This window comes from Dendrobates tinctorius, unplaced genomic scaffold, assembly GCF_039654945.1.
Source record: "Dendrobates tinctorius isolate UK_male_01 unplaced genomic scaffold, ASM3965494v1 ptg000044l, whole genome shotgun sequence".
Taxonomy (NCBI): Eukaryota; Metazoa; Chordata; class Amphibia; order Anura; family Dendrobatidae; genus Dendrobates; species Dendrobates tinctorius.
Genome location: NW_027361712.1, coordinates 18,750,083 through 18,776,823, shown reverse-complemented (window position 1 = coordinate 18,776,823; position 26,741 = coordinate 18,750,083). Strand labels below are relative to the sequence as shown.

At 43.8% G+C, this 26,741-nt stretch overlaps 1 protein-coding gene across 1 annotated transcript in view; it reads right to left on the bottom strand.

Annotated features, from left to right (window-relative positions):
• RNF212B (ring finger protein 212B) overlaps nt 1-26,741 on the bottom strand; it is a 585,489-nt gene that overhangs the window by 535,399 nt on the left and 23,349 nt on the right. Inside the window, exon 2 of the mRNA XM_073575552.1 lies at nt 16,108-16,209. Within this exon, the coding sequence (XP_073431653.1) occupies nt 16,108-16,207 (100 nt within the window). The 5' untranslated portion in view covers nt 16,208-16,209. The remainder of the gene's footprint in view (nt 1-16,107; nt 16,210-26,741) is intronic.

Below are 26,741 nucleotides of genomic sequence, written 5' to 3'. Positions count from 1 at the left end.
TAATTCCAGCCAATTTTGCGTTCAAAAAGCTAAACAGTGCTCTCTCCCTTCCGAGCTCTGCCATGCACTCAAACAGTGGTTTACCCCAACATATGGGGTTATCAGCATACTCAGGACAAACTGGACAACAAATTTTGCGGTCCAATTTCTCCTGTTATCCTTGTGAAAATAAAAAAAATTGCGGGATAAAAAAATCATTTTTTGAGGAAAAAAAAATGATTTTTTATTTTCACGGCTCTGCGTTATAAACTTCTGTGAAGCACTTGAGGGTTCAAAGTGCTCACCACACATCTAAATAAGTTCCTTGGGGGATCTAGTTTCCAAAATGGGGTCACTTGTGGGGGAGCTCCCATGTTGAGGCACACAGGGGCTCTCCATACGCGACATGGTGTCCGCTAACGATTGGAGCTAATTTTCCATTCAAAAAGTCAAATGGTGCTCCTTCCCTTCCAGACCCTGCCGTGTGCCCAAACAGTGGTTGATGATCACATATGAGGTATCGGTGTACTCTCGAGAAATAGCCCAACAAATTTTAGGATTCATTTTATCCTGTTGCACATGTGAAAATGAAAAAATTGAGGCTAAAAGAAAATTTTTGTTAAAACAAAGTACTTTTTCATTTTTACGGATCAATTTGTGAAGCACCTGGGGGTTCAAAGTGCTCACTATGCATCTAGATAAGTTCCTTGGGGGGTCTAGTTTCCAGAATGGGGTCACTTGTGGGGGAGCTCCAATGTTCAGGCACACAGGGGCTCTCCGAACGCGACATGGCAACCGCTAAATATTCCAGCATATTTTCCATGCAAAAAGTCAAATGGCACTCCATCCCTTCTGAGCCCTGCCGTGCGCCCAAGCAGTGGTTTATGACCACATATGAGGTATCGGTGTACTCTCGAGAAATAGCCCAACAAATTTTAAGATCCATTTTATCCTGTTGCCCTTGTGAAAATGAAAAAAATTGATGCTAAAAGAAAATTTTTGTTGGAAAAATTAAAATGTCCATTTTTTCCTTCCACGTTGCTTTAGTTCCTGTGAAGCACCTGAAGAGTTAATAATCTTCTTGAATGTAGTTTTAAGTAGCTTGAGGGGCGCAGTTTTTAGAATGGTGTCACTTTTGGGTATTTTCTCCCATATAGACCCCACAAAGTGACTTCAAATATGAGGTGGTCCCTAACAAAAATGGTTTTGTAAATTTTGTTGTAAAAATGAGAAATCACTGGTCAACTTTTAACTCATAACTTCCTAACAAAATAAAATTTGTTTCCAAAATTGTGCTGATGTAAAGTAGACATGTGGGAAATGTTATTTAGTAACTATTTTGTGTCATATAACTCTCTGGTTTAACAGAATAAAAATTCAAAATTTGAAAATTGCGAAATATTCAAAATTTTCGCCAAATTTCTGATTTTTTCACAAATAAACACAAAAATTATCGACCTAAATTTACCATTAACATGAAGCCCAATATGTCACAAAAAACAATCTCAGAATCGCTAGTATCCGTTGAAGCATTCCTGAGTTATTACCTCATAAAGGGACACTGGTCAGAATTGCAAAAAATGGCCTGGTCATTAAGGTCAAAATAGGCTTGATCACGAAGGGGTTAAAAGGAGTCTGTGTCATTCTTCAATTAAAGGACTTTATTCTCGGTGTGTCTGTTTTTATACAATATCACTAAGGGGTTAGTAAAGGGGGTGTCTTATTGACGCCTCTCTATTACTAACCTCTGGGCTAGATGTCACCTGACAATAAAATGGTGACATCAACCCCCCAACTATTAGGCTATGTGCCCACGCTAGCTTTTTTAAACGCTCAGGAAACTGATCCGCTTCCCAGAAAACGCGTGTCTTTTTTCCGAGCGATTCTTGCGCGTTTTGTGCAAAAAAGCCGCGCGTTTTTGACACGTTTTTTGACACACGTTTTCTGGGAACATTGGGGAAGGCTAAAAACACTCAGCAATGCGGAAAGTAATGAGCATGCTGCGTTTTTAGCCGCTAAGCGATTCCTGAGCGGTTAAAAAAGCATGCATTGGCACAAAAAGCCAAAAAAGCATGCAGATTAATTTGAAGCATCTTTTAAGCGTTTCTGCAGCATCTGATCCGGCACAAACACTGCGGAAACGCTTAAAAAAAGCAACGTGGGCACACAGCCTTACCCACTTTCCACCGCATCAGGGCAAGTGGGAAGAGCGAGGCCAAGTGCCAGAATTGGCACATCTTATAGGGGGGCAATAACCATGGCCCCTCCCAAGCTATTAATATCAGCTCACAGCTGTCTGCATAGCCTTTGCTGGTTATTAATTATAGAGGGACCCTACGTCTTTTTTTGGGTGGGTCCCCAATTTTAATAGGGAGTAAAGGCTAAGTATAGAACTGTGAGCAGATAATAAAAGCCTGGGAAGCTCCATGGGTATTACCCCCTTCCCAGGATATAAATATCTGCTCTCAGCCGTCGGCTTTCCCTCTGTTGTTTAACAAATTACTTAGGCGCCCACACCATTTTTTCGGAAAAATAATCATATATATATATATATATATATATATATATATATATATATATATATATACACAGTAAGCTGCACATGCACTGTACTAATTGTATATGTCACTGACATTTATATATATCTATTCTATGCGTATATACTGTATGTTCCTATTATTTTCTGTTGAGTCACGTTGTAATGTGAAGGGTTAATACTAAAATCAGAGCTGAAGTTTCACTTCTCCATTTTTCCTGAAGGTTTCGTTTCTCCGTTTTTGTTGCTGTAAGATAAATTTTGTAATTAGGTAAAAGTTCAAACTGTCGAGAAACCAGACTGTTCCCATCAGGTGCAAGATAAGGGAGGTGGGGTGTAAAACTCTGAAGAATATGCCATTATACTACTTTCTATTTGGATCAGGGCTGTGGAGTCGGTAAGCCAAACCTGCGACTCCGACTCAGACTCCTCAATTTCCCTTACACCGACTCCGGCTCCAACTCCACGACTCCGACTCCCACACATATTGCTTATATTTAAGTGAAAAATTTATTGTAGTACAATGTGAACCTCAGACATTTAATCATTTTTATGATCCAATAATCAAGATATTTAGATAGAACAGAATATATATTGGTGTACTACCTGGTTTTCATTCTTTTTGGTACAGATACGATATGGATAGACAGATAGATATGGATAAATGGATAGAGCAGATTTCTAATCAGCTTTTGCTATTGAGAACATTATCTATGAGCTCAAAAACCTTTCAGGTGATGCAGTTTTTTAAAAAGATGATCAACTTTTGCAGCTGAAAAACGTATCCTCAAAAAACACAGGAAAAACGCTGTGTGTGAATGTAGCCTTAGATCAGGAATATAACAGCCATTTATAGGACATTTCATAACTTTCCCAAACTCCTATGAATAAATATTCAGCACATCCTGCATTGAATTACTGTACCCAATTTATTATATATTTTAGGAGTCGGAGTCGGTCCATTTTATACCGACTCCAACTCCGACTCCACCAAAATGAGCACCGACTCCGACTCCACGACTCCACAGCCCTGATTTGGATACTGACATATATGTAGTTTCCGGTTTTCTTGCAATATTATTGGCTTACAAAGTGAAATGATGTTATTGGTAGTTGAGAACTTTGCATAATTAAGCTAAATGTTATAAAAGACGTGACTAAAATAAAGGGGCTTAGTGATCTGCCTCGATCCTCCCGTACAGAGACCCACGTCTCCGTGTGGTCATTTGAGTTGCAAGCAACACTCTGTAGAATAATTTGGACATCACTGGCTCAACCGTGAAGGGTTAATTTAGCCCTCCCTAAATAGCTACCCCGACAGCTGGCCGCCCAACGTGGGGCCCCCAAACAGGAACGCCTCTACCCCCGGAGGAAAACAAGACAAAGGACCCTCGGAGCGGACACGGGTGCTGGAAAATTGGGACTGATCATCCCCCACGACAACCACGGTAAGTTGGCAGTTATACTGTTCAGACTGACCGTTGGTGTGGTTTTCCTGTGCTTGTTGCTGCAAAGAGGATCTGAGGTTTGTCCCCATGGTGGGGTGATTCATGGGTGGAATCATATAGAGGAGCAGTCCCGTTGGGGGCCCAGTGTTCGAACCGTACCTCATAAGGGATGGACACCCCGGATTGACCAGTGATTGTGGCTCTCTTTATAGTCAAAATATCCTGAAGTCCTGATAAATTGTTAGTAATCGGGCGTGAAGTGATCGAAGACTGGGTAGGATACGTAACTCAGGTATATATAGATATATATAACCAGAGGTGTCCGGAGAGATAGCCTGAGACGCCCTCCTCCTTTCACTGAGTACTGCGAATTTTGGGCTTCCCAGAGGGGGTTGACCCGGTGGAACAAACTGAGACGGCCGCTCCAGTATTGTGCACAACTGAAGTAAGGATATTTAGCTGTAAATGAGAGAATCCGTGGAAGGAAAAGAAGAATTTTGTGGCTTGGCACATGAATTGTGTGACGAAGGTGTTAGGAAGATGAGAGGAAGTGAATTCTGATTGTTTCTGTTACTGCTATGTTGAAGAAGGAAAAATTGTCTATAATTATGATAGGGACTGGATGTATTGTGTTTCAAGAAAGTGAATGTGCTGTAAGGAAGTGATTAAAGAAGGAACTGAGACTAAGATTGATACTAATGTGTCAGACAGGCAAATAGTTAAAAGTGATGATTTGAAAAAAAGAGGTCTCCCTGCTAGATGACAATTGTACAAGGAGACCGGGAGTAGCAGCCCCCACCTTTGCTGACGGTATCTATTATCATCCACTGCTAGCCTCAGTCCCCGCTATGTCTAATATTGCTAGTGGTTATGAGTATAATCCCTTCACCCCATCACAAATAGACACTCTTTGCAATCAATTACCCAATCCAGAGACTTCCCCCATGGCTTTCTACAGGCAAATGGCATCAAATAGAGAGATTTATTCCACTCCCCGAAGAGATCTATTACACATACTTCGTGTAAAAGTAGGGGAGGGGTATTTTCCAATTATTGAGGATGGCATAATGTATAATGTGAATCTGGATGGGGGAACCTATAAGAGTGGTGTTGATTTCTGCAATGTTTTAAAGGTTTGGGCACAAGATAAATTAGCGGACCAAGCCATCTCTCTCACAGATATCACACAGGCCAAAGGGGAGACTGCCGAGAAGTTCTATGGGCGTCTTATGGTAGTATTTAGAGAGCTGGGATTCTCACTGTATAATGAAGCCCATACACATCTTTTTGTGGCAGCTTTGATGTCCGGCCTCAGACCCGAATTGCAAGAGGCAATAATTTCGGTTAGACTTGACGTTGAGAATTCCACCCCGGACAATGCATTGAAAGTGATAAAAAAAAGTTTTCACAAGAATTAAACCCGTTCTGCAGCAGCAAGGAAACAGAAAAATAAATCAACAGCGGCAGCTGTGACAGCCCCTGCTCTAACAGCAGCCCCCACCATCGTGCCCAGCGCGGCTGTGAGCACACAGCAAACTCTGGCCCCCCCTCAGACTTCAGCTCCTAATCCTATGACTGAGAACCTTTCTCCCCAGCCCCTCCCTGCCAATGCTGGCACTGCCCGATTCGGACACTTTCAGAGAGATTGTCATACAGGCCGCTGTTTTAATCGGGGTAGATGGCAGACCCAATTAATATACTTTTATAAACCCCATAAAACCCTTCCCTGAGGTTACTATTCAGTTTGTAATCTCTCCCACATGTCCTGTAAATTTATTAGGGGCAGATTCATTACCACAGTTCCGCTCCGGAATACAATTCCAAGATGATGGTCAGATGGTTCTTACGTTATATAATCCCTATGTAGATGAAGACAGTGAGGAAATCTGTATTTTTCATGCCTTTCCCACAGATGCCACAAGGGGCCCAAAACAGTCCCAACCAGTTTGCAAAAAAAAAATATGAGCAGGTGTCTTTTGCCATTTCTGCCACTGTTAGCCTCCTTAAGTATCTGGCAGCACTGAACTGTCGGGTTTCGGCCTTGAGACTTCAGTTCTGCCTTGGTCAAGTGATATTCTGGGGTCACTGTCTCCTTCAGGGTGTCAGACACCTCGCAGAAGAAAGAAAAATAGCTGCCAGCTCCCTTCCTTTTCCAAAAGATGAAACTAGATGAAACTGAACTCCAGCGTTTTCTTGGACTATGCACTTATTATTGTCAGTGGATACCGGATGCATCCCACATAATGCAACCCCTTTACAATGCCTTGAAAGACGGTATAATGAACTATAAGTAAAGATGGCAGTGATGAGGATTACCTCCAATATAATTGTTCCCAACTTCTGATAGAAGAAACAGCTACTCCACCAAATGTCAGTGAGAATCCACTCCCAAATCCTGATCTGGTGTTATACACGGATGGTTCAAGATATGCTGACGAGTTTGGTAGATTCCACACGGGATATGCTGTTACCACAGAGGACACTGTAGTGAACGCAGCTGCGCTCCCGCCCTCACAGTCAGCACGAGAAGCAGAACTTCAGGCTCTGTCCACTGCATGTACTTTGGCCAAGAACAGACGGGGTAATATATACACGGACTCACGGTATGTATTTGGTATTGCTCACGATTTTGGGGCTCTATGGGCCAATCGAGGGTTTATTACTACTGCCGGAACTTCAGTGAAAAATCCTGAAGCTGTTAAAACCCTCATGGACTCGACAAATTACCTACTCAGGTGGCCATTATCAAAGTTAAGGCGCACAGTCCTAGGACCAGTCGATAGACTGTTAGCAACGCATCTGCGGATATGCAAGCAGAAGCCGCCGCTCTCTTACCCATTGAACTAACCATACCAACTATGGTGACCACACGCTCTCAGCGTAAACAGTTACAAGAAGCATTGACCTTACGAGAACCTGATGATCTACAACAGACCGCTTAATGACGATGCAGAGAAGGTCTCCAAAGGAAGAGGTGAAGCAATGGAAAACTGATGGGGCACGTATGGATAATGGTCTCTGGAAAAAGGACCGACTTGTGTGTCTCCCTAATCGGATGTACCCTGCTATTGCCATATGGGCACATGGACCTATACATCGAGGAAAGAATCAGGCTCTCGCACTGGTGCAAAAATTCTACTGGGCCCCGGTTCTCCAGTTGGCCGGAAGCATTCCCTGTTACCAACATGACTGCAAAGACCACAGCGAAGAAACTGGTGATGGAAGTTATATGCTGATATGGGGTTCCAGAATTTGATGAAAGTGATCAAGGTCCGGCCTTTTCTTCTCATGTGTACCAAGAAGTTCTGACAATGCTTGGATCCACTGTAGCCCTCCATACTCCGCACCACCCACAATCCAGTGGGAAAGTTGAGAGGCTGAATGGCACACTGAAGGGACAATTGACCAAAATGATGCAGGAGACTACGGCTCCATGGCCAGAGCTCCTATACCATATTCGTACTACCCCTATTGCAAAACATGGCCTGTCCCCATATGATATTGTTTGGTGCTAGGCCCCCAATTGCAAATTTCCAGCCTCAGCAGTTATCAGAAGAAACTGACCGTGCTGTTCAATATGTTATTCCGCTTAGTAAAAATCTTGCTAACACCTATGTTCTAGTTTTCTCTTCTTTTCCTGATTCAGCAGAAACCGACACCTGTTATAACCTGAAGCCTGGTGACTTGGTAGTCGTGAAGAGGCATGTCAGGAAGCACGGACTAGAACCCTTGTATGACGGTCCCTATCAAGTTCTCCTCATCACCCCTATATCAGTGAAACTAGAAGGAAGACCGACTTGGATTCACGCATCGCACTGCAAGCTGGTTAAACAAGCCAATAGCAAATGAAGGGGCATAATGTTTTGGTTTTTCGCATTTTCCATATTATTATTGGTAGAAGTTAAAAGTTAAAGTTAGAAGATATTCAATGACTCAGAGATCAATACGATAAAGACAATGATTGTAATAAGGACAGTTGGTGGTTAGACACTTTCTCCTTTCTCAATCCAGCCAATTGGTTTAGGGGAATTGGGGGTTGGATAGCTGGGATCTTACAAAGCTTGTTACACATTGCTGCCTGTATCCTTGTAGTATATGTGATACTAAAACTTGTTCTTTGGTGTATTCCTGTATGTATTAGGAAATTCTGCTCTAAGACAGCTAATGATGATACCAAAGGTGTCATTGCCCCTGCTCTTCTCTGCACCGATCTCAAAAGGCTACTTGATGAAGATGTTGAAGTCAAGCACATGGCTACCTACAAAAGATCTCCACCACCGTCATCAAAAATTGTTATTCATGAACAGCAGTAAACAGGGGGGACGGGTGCCATGACTGGTAACACGGCATCAGTCATGTGAAGACCAGTACCCCTCAAGCTGTTAGCTTGGGATAGCACCTCTGGTGCTGCATATGTGTTAACAAAATTTATCTAGGGGGGAAGGTGAAGGGTTAATACTAAAATCAGAGCTGAAGTTTCACTTCTCCATTTTTCCTGAAGGTTTCGTTTCTCCGTTTTTGTTGCTGTAAGATAAATTTTGTAATTAGGTAAAAGTTCAAACTGTCATGAAACCAGACTGTTCCCATCAGGTGCAAGATAAGGGAGGCGGGGTGTAAAACTCTGAAGAATATGCCATTATACTACTTTCTATTTGGATACGGACATATATGTAGTTTCTGGTTTTCTTGCAATATTATTGGCTTACAAAGTGAAATGATGTTATTGGTAGTTGAGAACTTTGCATAATTAAGCAAAATGTTATAAAAGTAGTGACTAAAATAAAGGGGCTTAGTGATCTGCCTCGATCCTTCCGTACAGAGACCCCCGTCTCCGTGTGGTCATTTGAGTTGCTAGCAACACTCTGTGGAATAATTTGGACATCACTGGCTCAACTGTGAAGGGTTAATTTAGCCCTCCCTAAATAACTACCCCGACAGTAATTTTACTGTATGCGGCTGCTGAATTGCCGGCTTTTCAGGACATGGGTTTGTAAAAATCGGACAGCACTCGGTATGTTTACTGTGAGATTTTTTGCTTGCACCCATTGACTTGCCTTGGCGAGTCTCATTCGAGATACGCTGCAAATCGCAGCATGCTGCAATTTTTTTCTCAGATATCAGCTGTGAAAAAAATTGCAGATGAGATGTAACCCATTGAATACCATTGGTCAGAGTGCAGTCTGATTTTTTTTTTATCAGATTGCACTAGTCCGTTTTTCTCGTAAATGAGTATGAGCCCTTATAGTTTTTCTCCTGAAGTTCCACTCCTAGTTTTGGCATATAAATACTGATGAAGTACTGACGTGTGAATAAGTCCTAAGTCCTCATTTACACATCTTTGTTAAAAAAAAACTGACGCACTACCATTTGTTTCACGTACTTGTTTTATCAGTGTATGGTCCACGTGTCCGTTTTTACTATCACTGTTGTGCATCAGTGTGTCATCAATGTACGGTCTCTGTGTGTCCATTTTCACCATCAATGTGTCAGTGTTTTTCACAGATAAAAAAAATAAAAACATTTCAAAGCTATCCTTTGCAATGATAAATATGAACAGCACACAGATGGCATCCGTGTGCTGTACGTGTTTTTTACTGACCCATTGACTTGTACTGATACTTTTCATCTGTGATAATGGAAAAAAATGGACACGTCTACGGGAGTTTTGCACGGGCACACGGTATGTAAAAAAAAAAACACAGACATGTGAATAGTGCCATGTGAATATAATGGGTACATGTTGCATCCGTGAAAAAAAACTAATACAACACTTATATGCAACATGGATATCTGAATGAAACCTGTATTTACACTGCTCAAAAAATAGAGAGAACACCAAAATATCACATCCTAGATATCACTGAAGGAAATATTCTAGTAGAAAATTTTTATTCATTACATTGTGGAATGTGTTGAGATTAAAACATAAAAATGATCAATATAAATAAAAACTAATATCTTAGAGGTCTTGACTAGGAATGATACTCAAAATCAAAGTGGAAAATCAAAATTACAGGCTGATCCAACTTCAGTGGAAATGCCTCAAGACAAGAAACTGATGCTCAGTAGTGTGTGTGGCCTCCACGTGTCTATATGACCTCCCTACAATGCCTGGGCAGGTTCCTGATGAGGCGGCGGATGTTCTCCTGAGGGATCTCCTCTCTGACCTCGATTAAAGCATCAGTCAACTCCTGGACAGTCTCTGGTGCAATGTGGCATTGGTGGAAACGAGACATGACATCCCAGATGTGCTTGATTGGATTGAGGTCTGGTGAGCGGGCAGGCCAGTCCATAGCAGTAATGCCTTCATCATGCTGAACTGCTGATACACTTCAGCCACATGAGGCCTAGCATTGTCATGCATCAGAAGGAACCCAGGGACCACTGCACCTAGATATGGTTTTACAATGGGTCTGAGGGCAGTGCGACCCTACAAAGAAATGCGTCCCCACACCATTACTGACCCACTGCTAAACAGGTCATGCCGGAGGATGGTGCAGGCAGAACGTTCTCCATGGTGTCTTCAGACTGTCACATGTGCCTAGTGTGAACCTGCTCTCATCCGTGTAGAGCACAGGGCGCCAATGCAGAATCTGCCAATCTTGCTATTCTCTGGCAAATGACAATCGCTCTGCAAGGTGCTTCACTGTAAGCACAACATCCATTTGTGGACGTCGGGCCCTCATACCACCCCCATGGAGTCTGTTACTAACAGTCTCAGCAGACATATGCATATTAGTGGCCTGCTGGAGGTCATTTTGCAGGGCTCTGGCACTGTTCCTCCTTGCACCAAGGAGGTAGCGGACCTGCTACTGGGTTGTTTGCCCTCCTACGGCCTCCTCCATGTCTCCTGGTGTATTGGCCTGTCTCCAGGTATCTGATCCATGCTCTTGACACTGTGCTGATGAGACATATCTACCCTTCTTACTACAGCCCACATTGATGTGCCATACTGGTTGAGCTACACTACCTGAGCAACTTCTGTGGGTTGTAGATACCGCCTCATGCTACGGTACAGTACCTCTGGGTGAGAGCAATGACAAAATGCAAAAATACCCAAAACAGCCAAAATGGATGACAACAGAGAAATAGTCTGAGGTCACCCCCTGCAGAAAAACTCTATTATAGGGGTTGTTTTGCTAAGTTTCTTTCATTTCTACCTGATATCTGTTTAATTTGCACTACAGCATGATAAATTGATTAACAATCAGTGTTGCTTCATAACTGGACAGGTTGATTTTGCAGAAGTGTGAGTGACTTGGAGTTACATTGTGTTGTTTAAGTGTTCCCTTTATTTTTTGTATATAGAAAGTACACTGGAAAAATTTTCAATATCCAAAAAGTTATATGTAGGCTGCATTCAGACTATGCTTACTCAATGTGTATTTTGCAGCAATTTTGCAAAAATGCAGTAAAATAGCTGCGAAAGGTCTAAAAAGGCCTTGGGGTAACACAATGCATATTAGGTGCACATTGTTCTGCAGCTTATTTGCAGTAAAATCTGTGTGTAAGGTCATATTCAGACCTCCACGTGGCACGTATGTGATGTAGCAGTTTTTTTTCAGATACAAGTACCTATTATAATCTATGGTGCTATTCATATGTCAATGTTTTCACACACTGGGTGTCCGTGCAAAACTCAGAGACATGTACGTTATTTTCCAGTATCACGGATGAAAAGAGCCAATACAAGTCTATGGGTCTGTAGAGATCCAGCGTTAGTGGGTGCTCTCGTCCGCTGACCCGGCTGTCTTTAGAAATACTGCATGCACCCGGGCTCATATCACTGAATGCCTGCTCTCTCCTCGTGGGAAGAACACTACACCGGCAACACAGGGTGAGGGTAAAATAGTGGGGCAATAATTTATTGGACCAACACACAATAGCATATCGAACAGTCCAAGCAAATACCCAGGATGGTGCAAAATACAGAGTCTCACCCCTCCGCTAACTCGCCGGGATTAGAGCCGTTTTCAGGTTTGAGTACCCCCACCAGTGGTCCCCGCTTTTGGCGGGCCCCCACAGTAAGGAGGTAACGAGAAACTTAGGAAGCTGACAGCCCATTGATGTACAAGGTCAGGTGACTTGATTGTCCCAACCTGTATTCTAAACGTCTTTCAGGATTCAGTGATGGTCAATGAAGCAGCTCTGTATTTCTTCAATTGGAGCCATGATGCCATGACTTCTGTAATGTAGGGTCTCTCTGAATACAGATAGATCCTCCATTTTATAGGTCACAATTATCATTCAGTCATTCCACCACAGGCTTGGAGGAAGGTGGAAGGAGGCCATTCTTCATTACTGGAGTGTTCAAAAAACATGCATAGATTGTCCTTTATATTTCAGAGCAGCAATGGGTCAACATATCAACAAACATTGTGCCTTTGTTTCCCAAAGATAGTAGAACAATACAAGGACTGCAATACAAGGACAGATACAATAGCTAATCCGCAGCCAATCAACAAATGGCAGCCATTGAACATTAATTCAAAGACAATAAGGGTCAACAGTCATTCTCACATGAACTTTAGCTCATGTGACTGGGCCTACTGTAATATGTCTGGATAATTCAGATTAAATGTGATGTTACCACAGGGTCCATGAAAACACGTTCAGCACATGAATGACATCCATATACCATCCATGTGCTGTGTGCATTTTACGTTGTAAATGATAGAAGCTTTGTAATTCATTTGTTTATTCGTCCATTAAAAACCCAAATGGTAAAAACGGACACACGGATGACACACTGATCCAAAACACTGATGACTCAGTATTATTTTTTTCACAAACTGTTTACATTGGGACGTGTGAATGAGGTCGCTTTATTTGGGTTTTGGAGCATGTTTCATCCTCTACACAAAGGCTCATTTAGACATCAGTTTTTATCATACACGTTCTGTGTATTTCACGGAAAGCACTTGTATCTATGTCTATGGGGTATTTCACATGGAGTGAGGGGTCCGCAAAAATGCATGGAGAGCAGGGCTGTGGAGTCGGTAAGCCACAGTTGCGACTCCGACTCCTGGATTTTATCAGGCTCAGACTCCGGCTCCTTCATAAATGGCCAATTCATAACAACAAATTTACTGTTGTAAAATATTAAACATCGTGCTTGTTCAGTTTCTCACCATCATATAAGTAATCAGACCACTTAGAGCAAAAACTACTTTTATTAGAATACAATTAGAATATAGCAAATAACTTTTATAAACTTTTCTAAACTGTAAGTAAATATGCAATAAACACTTTTATGCAGTTAAGAAGAAATTTGACCTCAGAAAAAGTATTGCCTCTGTCAGATCCTCCTTCATGGATGCCCTCAAATCTGATCTAATTATTTTGAGAGCAGAGAACAACCTCTCTACACTAACTTGTGTTGGTGGCAAAGCAGTAACCACTCGGGCAACATCTCTGACAATGTCAGGATACAGAGGAATCGCTTGTTGCACTGTTATTTTTGATGAACGGTCAAATTTCTCAATTTCTTTTAGTGCACATGAAAAATTTTGCTGAAATGTACTGGCTGTGTTCCTTGATGGGGATGACTCTTCTTCTATGCGGGAACGCTTTGCACGGTCCTTGTGATCCAAATATTTTTCGAAATTAAATTCTTCATCAGTTGATGATGAGGGTGAAGATGTGGCAGGACGACCAAATTCTTCTTGTTCCTCCTGATTGTTCTGCAACCCTTTCATCCTTACTGCTATTTCAAATAGAGCTTCTTTTCCTTTACTTAGCTGTTGATCATCTAGAAGAATCCGATGCATTGGGTCTACATAAACAGCTGCCAAAAGAATGTTATTTTGTAATAGTAGCTCCTCTCTCCGTTTCATTGATGTAGCAATGCCACTTGCAATTAACCCTCCTCTTTGGGACAGGCGAAACATCAGGTTCTTCCACTCCTTTAAGAAAATACCTGGAGTTAAGTCCTCTGCTTGTAATTTTTTAGTCACTGTAAATGGGTGCTCTAGCAATTTTTCCAGCTCAGTCACCTGATTCCACTGACTTTCATTTAGCGTCAGTTGAGGGTTAGCCATGTCTACAAGAAAGGTTTTCAGTTCAACCAAGCGCTGAATCATTAAGTAAGTAGTGCCCCATCGTGTGGCTTGATCAATAATTGCCCCTTTTCCAGCACGTCTCTTCAAAATTGAGTCAACTTTAGGGGTTCTGGCAACAGTAGCCAATTTTCTCACCTTGCCAATCAGTGCAGCAGCATGTCCTTCTTGCAGACTGTCTCTTATAGCCAGCTGTAGCATATGCACAACACAGCGCATGTGATGAATGAAAGAACATATTGACACAGTTTCAACAAGATCATCTAAACTATCATGTTGCTGTTCATCTGAAGCAACTTCAGTTTGCTCCTCAGTTACAATACTGTGTTCCTCTATTTCAAACATTTCTGTGTCTGTGGACCCAGAATGTTCTTCTAGCTGCTGGTCACCATCATTACTCTCATTCATTAGCTTAATAGTACTTATCATATTTGAAGCATTGTCAGTTACGACAGAAAGAACTTGCTCTTTTTTAAGTTCATAGTCTTGCAGAACCTTTTCCACCAAGACCTGGAGAAACTCACTGGTGTGATGAGCTTTGGTGTCTTTTACTGCCAAGGTCTTGGTAACTATTTCATTTTTTGTCACAAATAAATCGGACATTGATGGCAAAATAGTTCACTCTGTGACGTGTGCAGGCATCCATTTTAAGAAACAGAAAGCGTCCCTTGAGTTTTTTTTAAGTTCTTCCTTTTGTTTAAAAGCTTCTTCGATTACTAATTTTCTAATACTCTCTCTCTCTCTCCAGAGAAACACCAAGCTTGCGGGCCATTTCCCCATTCAGACACCTAAAAGCTGGTTGTGAAAATAATGAAATAGGCACACTATCCTTTACAACAAGCTCTATGATCTGTTTTTTTTAAATGTAATGTTTTCGTCTGGATCATTTGTCATACACTGACAGACATAATGTTTTCTATCTTGAGTGATGGTGAAATGTTCAAATACAGCTGATTTAATGTGATGCTTCTTTGACATTCTCAGGTTTTTAATTCTGCATTCACAATCCAAATGACAATTGTTTTTCCTAAAAACAATTGTACAAAATTATTGCCAGGTCGTACAACTGATATAGTGGTCAGTAATACTATTATTATTCCTCATGTACTCACAGTTAACTGATGCAAAGTTTGTTGAACGGATAATACTTCTTACAGTCTTCCTCTTCTGAGTAGCAGGCAGCTGTGAGATGCTTGGAAGACGCACACCTAGTATGATCTAGTCTAGAGGAGGAGCTTTACTACTAAGAATTTGCAACACATTTTCACTTTCAGTTTCATACATTGTAAGTAGGGGGGTTGGGGCAGCATGAGGTTAACCAAGTATAAGATTAGATAAGGGCAGTGGAGAACAGTGACACACAAGAAGTAAGAAATGTCTCTATCTCCAGCAGAACTGCTTATCACTGTTGTTCATAGTTTGATAGAACATATATATTTGAGTAACATTTATAAAATTCATATGAAAGTTCAATTATGCAATATTAATACTTTTTTTTAAAGCTGGAGTCGGTACATTTCTAACCAAAACTAACTCCGACTCCGACTCCACGACTCCGACTCCACAGCCCTGATGGAGAGTTGTCCAATATTAATCCAAGTGTCAGATCAAAGTCACCAATGCAAGTCTATAGATCCGTGAGAAAACTGAGACAGCACTCGGATGCCATTAAGGTGCTATCTGTTATTTATGGACTGTTTGCATGCTATACCTTCTAAACCAGACCTGGGCAAACTGCGGCCCCGTGTGCACATCTGGCCCTTTGGCTGGTCCTGTGTGGTTGACAGAACCTGGGAACAGAAGAAATGGAAACAGTGGCCCACAAGCTGCACCACACTCCCATTTCCCTGGACAGCACCTCATTTTCACGTTCTCTGCATACTGAAGATGCAGATGCCGATGAATTTATTGTCGAGGAGGGAGCTATTGGCTTTTTTTTCCACCATTCAGCCTGTGTGACTATGAATCTGTGCAGCAGGCATAGTGATGTAACACAGGTGCTGTGGGGGTCATACTGCATATTAAATGTATATATTTTCCACAAGTGTTCTTTAAGAGAAGCATTAATAAAATATATGGAACACACCTTGTGTAATGCATGTTTTGCATAGAATATGTCCACAGCTAGTGATGTAATAAGCTGTTTCCTGACGCATGTGGCACACATTGCAGTGAAACCAGTCCATACCTTAAATAAAAGAAAACTGAATTTCAGATTGATCATAATTTGAAATATGCAATACATGTTAGGGAAATTTTTCACATATTGTGGGCTAAGCTGAAACAAAAATTGAAAGAACAAATAAATTGCCACGATTCTAAAGTGTTATGTTTGGCACAAACAGCGAGTCTTAGATCGGGGTCACACTACCATATAACACGGCAGAGTGTTATGCAATAAAACGTCGCATAGCACTCTGCCTAGTGTTATACTATGGGGTAGCTCAGAACTGCGATTATTTTCTCATAGTAAGCACAATACCCAAGCCCATTTTCCTAAACAAGGAGCAGGTAACACTCAGTATGCTGAAATATCATGTAGGTCATGTCACAATTGTGACATAGAGATCAAGAGTGTCACTCATATTTGAATAAAATCAAATACTTTATTTAAAAAATATATAAAACTAGCTAAGAGCCTGACGTTGCCAGGCATAGTAACTAACTGTGGTTAGTTATAACAAATTATAATGATTATCCTCCATCCAATAGTCCAGTGCCCATATCCAGTACCCATATACCTATCATACATATCCTCCACCCCATAGTCCAGTGCCCATATACCCTTCACACATCCTCCATCCCATAGTCCCGTGCCCATATACCCATCATACATATCCTTCATCCCATAGTCCCGTGTCCATATACCCATCATACATATCCTCCATCCCATAGTCCCGTGCCCATATACCCATCACACACCCTCCATCCCATAGTCCAGTGCCCATGTACCCATCATACAAAAATGTATGTAAAGCACTGTGGAATTAATGGAGCTATATAAGGCTGGTTTCATATTAGCGTTTTTTAGCGCAGCGCATCGTGTGCGTCCATGCCCATGCGCCCCTATGTTTAACATGGCGGGCACATGGTCTAGCGCTTGTGTGGCGCCTCTGAGGCTTCAGTCGCCACAGAGGTACTGCACCTTATATTAAGGTGTAGTGCCCCACCATCCAGGTAAGGTGGGAACTCCTGACCACGCTCCACACCTGCATTCCACACACAGGATAGTTCAGGGAGGCCACCTAACAGCTTCAGGCTGGGGGTTAGCAGAGCACCCCTCGTGGAACCCTGTGTCATGGGAAGCCTAGGTAACTTTAGGCAGAAAACCCGGGGCCCCTGCGGTGTCCCTCAGACTAGGGGAAACCCTAGGGTTTACACTGAAGGTGTGCCTGCCTGGGCCTCCACCCTGTCCTTGTCTCCTGTCCAGCCCTAAGCTTAACCCCCCACCCTCCCACCCAGTAAGGAGACCAAGCACCAGACCCCACAAATAAGTATGGACAGGGATAACTGAAATGCACCACACCGCGTACACACAGGGGAATACAGTAATGTGCAAGGGCAACCAAAGAATACAACACAGGGAGGCAAAATGGCAACAATGGAATATACTACACCAGCAACCGTATGCTCCTTAGACCACCACTCCAGACCGGTATCGCTTAGCACAAGGCAAGAGCTATAGTCGGCGACGCCCATAGTCACACAGGGCAATTTAAAGACAGAGGGCGTGGCTAAGCCCTCAGCCAGAATGACAGCCTGGTTAACCCAATCCAAGCCGGATCAGAAGACCAACCAGCGCCGCTAAGAACCATGTGGTAGGATGGGGTATTACCGCTGTCTGCCGGACACCCTGGTGCGAACAGTGTCCGACATGACAGTACCCCTTCTACGAGGGACCCCAGGAACCTCACAATGTCGAGGACCCGGCTTGTCCGGATGGCAGCGATGAAACACTGTAATCAGTCGGTCCGCATGTATGTCCGAGGCCGGCACCCAAGTCCTCTCCTCAGGACCATAGCCACGCCAGTGGACCAGGTACTGTAGAGTGCGACGCACTACCCGAGAGTCAACCACCTTGGACACTTCAAACTCCAACGTGCCATCCACCAAGACGGGAGGTGGTGGCACGGGAGAAATATCAACAGCACCCACGACTTTCTTAAGTAACGCCTTGTTAAACACATTATGTATCTTGTATACGGCAGGTAACTCTAAATGAAATGCCACAGGGTTGATAATTGCAGAGATCCTAAATGGACCAATGAACCTGGGCCCCAACTTAAGCGATGGTATTTTGAGTTTGATGTTCCTTGTAGACAACCACACCCAATCACCCACACACAGGTCCGGAACAGGTACACGTCTACCGTCAGCCACACGTTTATACCTAGAACCTACATTCAGCAAGCGCTGCTTTACTCTCCTCCAAACGGATGACAATTGTGCTCCCAACTGGTCCTCCTCAGGGACGCCCGCAGAGCTCCCTTGGCGCAAGGTACAGAATTGGGGATTTTGACCATAAACACAAAAGAAAGGAGATTCCCCAGACGTTTCCTGATAATGATTGTTTATCGCAAATTCAGCCAGAGGAAGAAACGCCGACCACTCTTCCTGATTGTCAGACACAAAACAGTGTAAGTATTGTTCCAGGTTTTGGTTCATACGCTCAGTCTGCCCATTCGACTGAGGATGGAAAGCCGATGAATGAGACAATTTAATCCCTAGGCGTGAACAAAAAGCTTTCCAAAATTTTGCCACAAATTGTGTACCTCTATCAGATACAATGTCAGACGGGACACCATGAAGTCTGACCACCTCACGAATAAATACCTGAGCAAGGGTCTTCGCATTGGGCAATGATGGCAAAGCAACGAAATGCGACATTTTAGAGAACCGATCAACTATTACCAGAATGACAGTGTTCCCAGCCGAGGAGGGCAAATCCGTAATGAAATCCATGGAAATCTCAGTCCATGGCTTACTGGGCACACTGAGAGGATGCAATGTGCCAGCAGGACGGGAGCGTGGTGTCTTGGCCCGTGCGCACGTGGTACAGGCTGACACATATGAGGCCACGTCCTGCCGGATTTTGGGCCACCAAAAACGACGTGATACAAGTTCCAGAGTGCCCTTAACTCCTGGGTGACCCGCCAGGACAGTATCGTGATGTTCCCCTAACACTTTTAAGCGTAGGTGTAGTGGCACAAATGATTTATTAGGAAGCAGATCCAGCGGTACCTCCTCCTGAGCATCAGCAATCTCTGCCTCAACCTCTGTCGTGAGAGCAGAGACGACAACTCCCTTTTGGAGGATAGGCACCGGATCCTCACGTGGCTCTCCACGCGGAAAACATCTGGACAAGGCGTCCGCCTTAGTATTCTTAGAACCTGGTCGGTATATCACAAAAAAATTGAACCGGGTGAAGAATAATGCCCAGCGAGCCTGTCTGGGGGACAGGCGTTTAGCAGACTCTAAATAAAGCAGATTCTTATGGTCTGTTATAACAGTAATCTGATGGACAGCCCCCTCCAAGAAGTGTCGCCATTCCTCAAATGCCAACTTGATGTCCAACAATTCCCTGTTACCAATATCGTAATTACGCTCGGCCGGCGACAGTTTCTTGGAGAAGTAGGCACACGGATGCAATTCGCCCAAGGATGGACCCTGAGACAGTACCGCCCCCACTCCAACCTCAGATGCATCCACCTCCACGGTAAATGGTAGGGAGACATCAGGCTGAACCAGGATGGGAGCTGAAGCAAAACTGTTTTTGAGGAATTCAAACGCGCGCACAGCAGCCTCAGACCAGTCAGAAAAATTGGTACCTTTTTTAGTCATGTCGGTGAGCGGCTTAGCAATCATAGAAAAATTCTTAATAAATTTCCTATAATAGTTTGAAAAGCCCAGGAATCGCTGAAGCGCCTTGAGATTATCAGGCCGCTCCCACTGCAGCACCGCTTGCACCTTAGCGGTGTTCATTTTAAACCCTGAGGCGGAAATTACATAACCCAAAAAGGTGGACGACAAATACACATTTCTCAAGCTTGGCATAGAGCTTGTTTTCCCTGAGCAACTGCAACACCTGCCTAACATGCTCTATGTGTGCATCACGAACGCGTGAGTAAATAAGAATGTCATCAAGGTATATATTAACAAATTTCCCCAAGAGATGAGAAAAGACATAATTTATGAAATGTTGAAATACTGCTGGCGCGCTCGTCAACCCAAATGGCATCACCAAATTCTCAAAATGACCCTCAGGGGTATTAAATGCCGTCTTCCATTCATCCCCTTGACGGACTCTTATGAGATTGTACGCCCCCCTGAGGTCAAGCTTGGAAAACCATTTGGCACCAGACACCTGGTTGAACAAATCTGGTATCAGTGGCATCGGGTAGGGGTCACGAACCGTAATCTGGTTGAGTTCCCTGAAATCCAGACACGGGCATAATCTGCCATCTTTCTTCTTGACAAAGAAGAACCCCGCCGCCAATGGAGATGATGAAGGCCTGATGTGCCCTTTGCTTAGACTTCCTGCAATGTATTCTTTGAGAGCTTGCCTCTCAGGACCTGAGATATTAAACATCCTGGCTTTTGGTAACTTGGCCCCCGGTTTTAACCTAATAGCACAGTCATAGGGTCGGTGCGTTGGCAGCTCTGAACAACCTCTTTCAGAAAATACATCAGCAAAGTCCAGCAGTGGCTCTGGGATGCTGGGAGTCACAGCGGAGATACACGTGGCCAGACAACTCTCCTGGCAGTATCTGCTCCACTGAATTATGTCCTGGGTTTTCCAATCAATCACCGGATTGTGCATAGACAACCATGGAAACCCCAGAACTACCTGAACAGGTAAATTACTGAGCACCTTACATGTTACCCGCTCAGAGTGTAGGACCCCAATGTGGAGTTTTACATCAGCCACAAACTCTTTAATCTCCCCTTGTGAGAGAGGGGTGGGAATGGTAACCACCCGGATAGGATTAGGCAGCGTCTCCACCTTAAATCCCGCAGTACGCGCAAACTTTTCATCAATGAGATTAGCGGCTGAACCACTATCTACAAATACAGTAATTGACAGCTCTTGGCCCCCGATAACTACCTTGGCAGGGAGCATACACTGGGAGACCACCACGGAGGATATGCAAAGGCTCAGACTAGACTCCTCCAAACCCTCTGAGCCTAGCAGTTTTCCGCCGGCACGTCTTTCTTAGGTACCAGGGGGCAAGCATTAATAAAATGTCCTTTTTTGCCACAAAAAAACAGACCCCTTGCTTTCTGGGAAAGGGACATTTATGCTTGTTATTATGTGTATGTGATATACCAGCGATCTGCATAGGTTCCACGGATTCACCTGAGGCAACCTCCCCAGAGACTGCCCTTCCCCCCACAGGCAATGTCTCCTGCGACCTCTGACGAAAGCGGCGATCAATGCGTACTACAAGCACCATAGCAGCCTCCAGAGAGGCAGGAGTCTCATACATTAGCAGAGCTTGTTTAACCCTTCCAGAAACCCCATGCAAAAATTGACTCCTTAGTGCAGGGTCATTCCATTGCGTGTCCACAGCCCAGCGACGAAATTCAGTACAGTAATCCTCCGCCAGTCGTTCACCCTGGAGTAGAGAGCGTATTTTAGATTCTGCTAACGCCAGTCTGTCAGGATCGTCATAGATTAAACCCAGAGCAGAAAAAAAAAAGGTCTACGGACTCAAATGCAGATGAATCAGAAGGTAGTGAAAACGCCCATGCTTGTGGGTCACCACCCAGCAAGGAAACTACCAAGCCCACACGCTGAGCCTCATTTCCTGAGGAGAGAGGACGCATGCGAAAATACAATTTGCAGGATTCACAAAATACAACGAACTTACAGCGATCACCAGAAAATCGTTCAGGGAGAGGTAACTTAGGTTCAGCTGCCCTGACTGCTGCCTCAGTTTGCACAGCAGGAACTGAGAGGCCTCGTTGCTGGACCGCCCCCCTCAGTTCAGTGACCTGTATGGACAGAGCCTCCAGCTGCTTGTTTATGGAGACTATAGGATCCATGGTAAATAATTCCTATTTTTTTTTCTCTTTTTGGGCCGACTATAATGTCATGGGAAGCCTAGGTAACTTTAGGCAGAAAACCCGGGGCCCCTGCGGTGTCCATCAGACTAGGGGAAACCCTCTCTGTCCCTCAACCCAGGGTTTACACTGAAGGTGTGCCTACCTGGGCCTCCACCCTGTCCTTGTCTCCTGTCCAGCCCTAAGCTGAACCCCCCACCCTCCACCCAGTGAGGAGACCAAGCACCAGACCCCACAAATAAGTATGGACAGGGATAACTGAAATGCACCACACCGCGTACACACAGGGGAATACAGTAATGTGCAAGGGCAACCAAAGAATACAACACAGGGAGGCAAAATGGCAACAATGGAATATACTACACCAGCAACCGTATGCTCCTTAGACCACCACTCCAGACCGGTATCGCTTAGCACAAGGCAAGAGCTATAGTCGGCGACGCCCATAGTCACACAGGGCAATTTAAAGACAGAGGGCGTGGCGAAGCCCTCAGCCAGAATGACAGCCTGGTTAACCCAGTCCAAGCCGGATCAGAAGACCAACCAGCGCCGCTGAGAACCATGTGGTAGGATGGGGTATTACCGCTGTCTGCCGGACACCCTGGTGCGAACAGTGTCCGACATGACACCCTGCTTCGTAACACGAGATGTGCTGGGAGGCGGGTGGACAGAGATGATACAAAAGAGAGGGAAGAGTGAAAGTTAGTAGTTGGTTAGAGGAGAGAGAAGATGGGTGTCTGAGGGACGTGCTGCAGCAGGTCCCAGTGATCTGGGCTGCTGGCACGAGAAAGACCAGAGAAAGAGACTGATAAGATTGATAACCTAACCTTCCATAAGAGAGAGAACAGATCGGAACGAAGGAGAATAGAAGGACGGTGGGAAGCAGGTTGAGAAAGAGATAGAACCCTTCCAGTCCAAAGAGCGCAAAGGCCGGGGCCCGGTCCCCGAGGTTGTTGGATCTTTATGTCCGGCAACAGACACCGGAGGAGTAGTGAGCCGCTAACGCCTTGCTCCCATCATAGACTTGGGACACAACAGCAACTGAATAGAGAGCCGGGACGCAAAGTGGAGTCCCCGAAGGAGGCTACAGCTGTCTGTCATACAAGTAAAGACTAGGAACACCTAGAGAGTGGCATTCCAGGGTAACTAAGTACTGGAGTGCTTCGTACCTAAAGGCGCATTGGAGGAGTCGTTCAGTAAGGTACATGTTGGCGGAGTGTGGAAGGGAGAATCCTATCCTGCCTGGAGGTTGGCTGGAACCCTGACCTGGAGAACACGGTACGGAGGCAGGCAGTTGAGTGAACTGCAAACAGTGAGTAAAGCTTTGGAACCGCACACTCTGGTGTCCTCCAGTTATTCCCGCACCACTACACCTGGGTACCAGCCTCCATACCATTCTGCGCCTCTCCTCATCCATTGCACCTACACTGCCCTGGGACTACAGCTCCACCTGTGGGGAGCTATACCATCTCTGCTGCACCACATCATCAGTCCCAGCGGATCTGTATGCAGCGTTGGCTTACCATCTTACTTGCCAAACACCACGGGTGGCGTCACGAACTATTCATATAAACTTTAACACCATTAACATCACCACCATTGATATTGGGCACCCAGGGCCACGGACCGGGTCACCGCTGCAGTGACACATTCCCGCCTTGACACCGGCCCGGTACCGAGTACCCCCGCTGCCCTGGGTGTGCGAGGGCGACCCACTTGCATGCGCACGTATGCGTTTTCGTGCGCATGCGTCTTTTTGTCGTTTTGTATAACCTCATAACGTGACAGTAGTCAGAATTGTAAAAATTAGCTTGGGCATTAACCCCTTTCCTACATTAGACATACTATTCCGTGCATGTGACCTGGGACCTAAGTCCCAAGGACAGAATAGTACGTCTAATGCGATCAGCTGCGCTCACGGGGTGAGCGCAGCTGATCGCGGCCGGGTGTCAGCTGATTATCCCAGCTGACACCCAGCACAATGTGTCAGGGGCGGTCATGGACTTCCCCCGACACGTTAACCCCTTGCACACCGCAATCAAACATGATCGCGTTGTACCGGAGGTTAAAGGAAGCAACGGCAGGGAGGGGGCTCCCTCCGTGCTTCCCTGTGATCCCCACAGCAGCGCAATGTGCAGCGCCGCTGCGGGGGTCGCCGTCCCTGCAGGTCCCCGGATCCAATATGGCGACGGGGACCTTCGGGGGCCTGCAGGGAGCTGGCTTCCTCACTGCCCGCAGAGCGCAGGCATGAGGAAGCCTGCAGCAGTGCCTGTGACAGATCGTTGATCTGTCACAGCGATGGGACATTATAATAAAGAAAAAAAAAAAAAAAAAAAAAAAAAAAAAAAAAAAAAAAAAAAAATCGCTAAATAAATTTAAAAAAAAAATAAAATTCATTTTTTGAAAATAAACAAAAATGTGCACATATTTGGTATTGACGCGTCCATAATGACCCACACTATAAAACTGTCCCATTAATTAACCCCTTTAGCGAACCCCTTAAAAAATAAAAATAAAAAACGAAGCAAAAAATAATGATTTATTATCATACCGCTGAACAAAAAGTGCATTAACGCGCGATCAAAAAGACGCATATAAATATCCATGGTACCGCTGAAAACGTCATCTTGTCCCGCAAAAAACGGGATCAACGAAAAAATCAAAAAGTTATAGCTCGCAGAATAAAGCGATGCAAAAATAATTATTTATATAAAATTGTTTTCATTGCAAAAAACCGTCAAAACATAAAAAAATTATATAAATGAGGTATCGCTGTAACCGTACTGACCCGAAGAATAAAACCGCTTTATCAATTTTACCGCATGCAGAACGGTGTAAACGCACCCCCCAAAAGAAATTCATGAAAAACTGTTTTTTGTTTATTCTGTGTCCCAAAAATCGGAAAAATAAAAAGCGATCAAAAAATGTCACGTGCCCGAAAATGGTACCAATAAAAACGTCAACTCGTCCCGCAAAAAATAAGACCTCACATGACTCGGTGGGTCAAAATATGGAAAAATTATAGCTCTCAAAATGTGGTGATGCATAAACTATTTTTACAATAAAAAGCGTCTTTTAGCGTATGACAGCAGCCAAAAATAAAAACCCGCCATATATAGTAAATCAAACCCCCCGTTATCACCCCCTTAGTTAGGGAAAAAAATAATAAAATAAAATAAAAATTATTTATTTCCATTAGGGCTAGGGTTAGGGTCAGAGCTAGGGTTAGAGCTAGGGTTAGGGTTGGAGTTAGAATTGTCGAGTTTCCACTGTTTGGGAACATCAGGGACTTTCCAAACGCGACATGGCATCCGATCTCAATTCGAGCCAAAAAAGTTAAATAGCGCTGCTTCTCTTCCGAGCTCTGCCATGTGCCCAAATAGTGGTTTACCCCCGTATATGGGGTATCAGCGTACTCAGGACAAATTGCACAATAACTTTTGGGGTCCAATTTCTCCTGTTACCCTTGGTAAAATAAAAAAAATTGAACCTGAAGTATTTTTTTACTCAGGACAAATTGCACAATAACTTTTGGGGTCCTGTTACTCTTGGGAAAATAAAAATTGGGGGTGAAAAGATCATTTTTGTGGAAAAAAATGATTTTTTTTTAATTGTACGGCTGCACGTTATAAACTTCTGTGAAGCTCTTGGGGGTTCAAAGTGCTCACCACATATCTAGATAAGTTCCTTGGGGGTCTAGTTTCCAAACTGGGGTCACTTGTGGGGGGTTTCCACTGTTTAGGCACATCAGGGGATCTCCAAACGTGGCATGGCCTCCAATCTGAATTCCAGCCAATTTTGCAGTGAAAAAGTCAAACGGCGCTCCTTCCCTTCCGAGCTCTGCCATGCACCCAAACAGTGGTATCGGCATACTCAGGACAAATTGCACAATAACTTTTCCAGTCCAATTTCTCCTGATACCCTTGGTAAAATAAAAAAATTGAATCTGAAGTAATATTTTTTGTGAAAAAAAGTTAAATGTTCATTGTTTTAAACATTCAAAAAATTCCTGTGAAGCACCTGAAGGGTTAATAAACTTCTTGAATGTGGTTTTGCGCACCTTGAGGGGTGCAGTTTTTAGAATGGTGTCACTTTTGGGTATTTTCTATCATATAGACTTCTCAAAGTGACTTCAAATGTGATGTGGTCCGTAAAAATAAAATGGTGTTTTAAAAATGAGAAATCGCTGGTCAACTTTTAACCCTTATAACTTCCTAACAAAAAAAAATTTTGGTTCCCAAATTGTGCTGATGTAAAGTAAACATGTGGGAAATGTTACTTATTAAGTTTTTTTGAGTGCCATAGCTCTGTGATTTAAGAGCATAAAAATTCAATGTTGGAAAATTGCGAAATTTTCAACATTTTCGCCAAATTTCCATTTTTTTCACAAATAAATGCAAGTTATATGAATGAAATTTTACCACTAACATGAAGTACAATATGTCACGAGAAAACAATGTCAGAATCACCAGGATCCATGGAAGAGTTCCAGAGTTATTACCTCATAAAGGGACAGTGCACAAAATTGTAAAAATTGGCCCGGGAATTAACATGCAAACCACCCTTGGGAGTAAAGGGGTTAAGTAACAAACTGGCTGTCACTAAGGGGTTAAATACTGTGCTTGCATAGTTAATATTAATCCCAGCAAAATGGTG